The sequence below is a fragment of the Cyprinodon variegatus genome, unplaced genomic scaffold, assembly GCF_000732505.1.
Source record: "Cyprinodon variegatus isolate N-32 unplaced genomic scaffold, C_variegatus-1.0 Scaffold529, whole genome shotgun sequence".
NCBI classification, from domain to species: Eukaryota; Metazoa; Chordata; class Actinopteri; order Cyprinodontiformes; family Cyprinodontidae; genus Cyprinodon; species Cyprinodon variegatus.
In genome coordinates this window covers 347,293-350,032 of record NW_015150982.1, presented here as the reverse complement: position 1 = coordinate 350,032, position 2,740 = coordinate 347,293, and the positions used below count along the sequence as shown (strand labels likewise).

The window sequence follows — 2,740 nt, the reverse complement described above, 5'->3', positions numbered from 1 at the left end:
TGTAGCTGATGAAACATGGTGGTAGCAGCATTAGGGTGGGGGAAGGGCTTTATTTAACAGCTACAGGGAAGCTGTTAGGAGCTGCTGGGAAGATAGATGGAGCTAAAGCAGAGCTGTCCAAACTATTCGCCTGCTCTGCATGTTTGTAAAAAAAAAAAAATCTGTAAATGATTGCAGATATGTAAAAAGTGAATATTTATTTTAAATTTAAATAATTGTTTCTTTGTGAATTTGATTGCCATGAGGAAAAGAACATGGGTCATTTTTTCAGTGATGCTCGAATTTTGCCACTTTTAAAGAGCCGGCGCGTCTAGATCTGCTTCCGAGTGAAAGTTACTGAATCTTTACTATCATCATTACCATTAAATAAAATGCAAAAAGACCGACAAGACAATGACAAATTGCTTAAATTATATTTGAAATTGTAAATTTTTTGGTGAAAGCTTAACTGTCTGCTTTCCCAGAATTTTTGAAGCGGAACAACCTTTTTACAAGACTTTCACTTTGAAAATGTAAATCCTGGAAATCCTGTGGAGGATTAAAATAAACTGGAGTAAAAGTTCAGCCTCCTGTAGAACAATGACCTTAAACTCACAGCCACGGCTACATTGGTACAGTTTATGACATGTAAAAGTCTCAGGATAATAGCTCCAGAGGACTGGCACTTTGCACCCCTGGATTAGATCAAACACAGTCCATGTCTTAGAATGAAAGGAGAGACCCGATTTCAACCAGGAATCTGCGGAAATGAACAAGGACACAATTCTTCTAATCTTCAAAGAACAATTGGAAAATATTTCAGTTTAAAGTTGTTTAAAGTTGGTAGAAACATACCCCAAAAGATTTTCAGTAGATATTCTAAAATGTTATTTAACGAAAGTCCTAAAAATGACCAATTAACCTGTTGTAAAAGGAATAAAACGCACATTTCTATGTTGGTAAATTTCAGTATATTACATTAAAACATCTAATGCATTAGACCCCTCTCCCCCTCTTCTCTCTCTCTCTCTCTCTCTCCTGAAGAGGCACACTGATGAGAAAGGTAGCAAAGACCAAAGACAGACATGTATAAATCAAGAAGGCGAACTACAACAAGCCCAAACAAGACCATTTCTGGATGTCTTTTGCTGTCTGACAGTGACCTCTTCACATGGGGCGAGCCGGCAGATTTATACTGGCAAGAAAGTGAAAGACAAAGGAGGGGAAAAAAAAAAAAAAGCTTGTCGTTTGTCTTTTCCATCTGTAGGCAAAGCTGGTTTTCATCCATAACGTTGAATTGGTAGCTCTGAGGTTTGTGCAGAAGCTTTATTGCAGAGCTGAGTACACCCATGCACGGCTCTTAGGTAACACATGGTGACCACGTTCAGGTTCATGCTCAAAGTTTGACCCCGAGGCGAACATTAATCTTTGCAAGTCACTGCCTGCCCTCACAACAGAGCCATTATAAAAAGACTATTTTATAGAATGTAATAACCAAGAACAGCTGCAATAAAAAAGGAAAGACTTACTGTAAGTTTTAGTGTTTTCTTTACCTGATTATGCAGCTGGGAACACATGAAAAACAGGGTAATGTAAATTCTTCAATTAACTTTCTTCCTGTTAGTTTGTATCATAAAATAAAAAAGAAAGGGTTTCATCTTTTTTGCAACCTTAAGTTTACAAATTAGGATTTAATTGCAGTTTTTCAGCAGTGGTAGCATCAGTAATGTACTGTGGTTTTACATGATTCACAGAGACAAGGAGACTTCTGCATCCCTTTAGAATACAGATAGAATAATACTGTTTGAACCCAGTTTCTGTAATAATCGGCTAATTACTATCCTGAGACTGAAGCCCTTCGATCAATCTACCACATAATGTTGTTTACCAATCTAAATATAACAACAAATAGATAGCAACAAAAAAAAATAAAGACAAAAAACAAAAATAAGAGGAGGATCTTCGGATATAATGCAGTGTAAAAAACAAACAAAAAAACTAAAAAAATTGCTGATCACAACTACCGGCTAAGCTAAATCCAAGGCCAGCCTGGTTTTTAGTTACAGCAGACAGTTAACTGGAAGAATCAGTAAAGAAAACACAACAGTTATTATTTTAAAGCAGTTGCAGCATTTCTTGGCCTCACTTCCAAATAAATCAGACTAATTAGATTAGATTAATGGTTTCCCTTAATTACACAGCTGAGATAAAACCCCTTGCTGATATATTGACCAACCTCCAGGTGGATAGTGAGGAGGTGGGCTGAGAAGGAAGTCCATCTTGTCCTTTATGTCGTCTTCGTTCTCCTTCTCCCACTGCAGACCGGCTTGTCTCCACAAATCAGCTGCTAACAGTCTGCAACAGTTGGAAAAAAGATCAGATTCAACTTCCAGTTTAAAGAAGATTTATAATACAACCCTTTTTTCTCTCAGTTCAATCACATATATGTTGATATTCATAGTAAATAACGACTTTGAAATTAAGACTTCCAAGAGAAACCCTGGTTGGTTCCGTCTGGACAGACGTTTCTCTTTGTCCCTATTATTTCTTTGTCTTTCTTATAATGCATCCAAGACAGTTGGGTTATGCTGAGCTACTTTCTGTAGTTGTGCTGCTATCTATGTGCTGCTGTTTAGGCTGCTGGAGCACATAAGGAGCACTTTTCCTCACTCTCCTTCATCCTATCTCTATTCTACCACTCTTCAGTCAAATTCCACTCATAACTTTGCTCTCTCTGATTTTTCCACTAATACATAAGGGC

The 2,740-nt window shown here is 37.3% G+C and overlaps 1 protein-coding gene across 1 annotated transcript in view; it reads right to left on the bottom strand.

Annotated features, from left to right (window-relative positions):
- dnaaf5 (dynein, axonemal, assembly factor 5) overlaps positions 1-2,740 on the bottom strand; it is a 36,407-nt gene that overhangs the window by 24,201 nt on the left and 9,466 nt on the right. Inside the window, exon 4 of the mRNA XM_015391205.1 lies at positions 2,216-2,334. Coding sequence (XP_015246691.1) covers positions 2,216-2,334 — 119 coding nt within the window. The remainder of the gene's footprint in view (positions 1-2,215; positions 2,335-2,740) is intronic.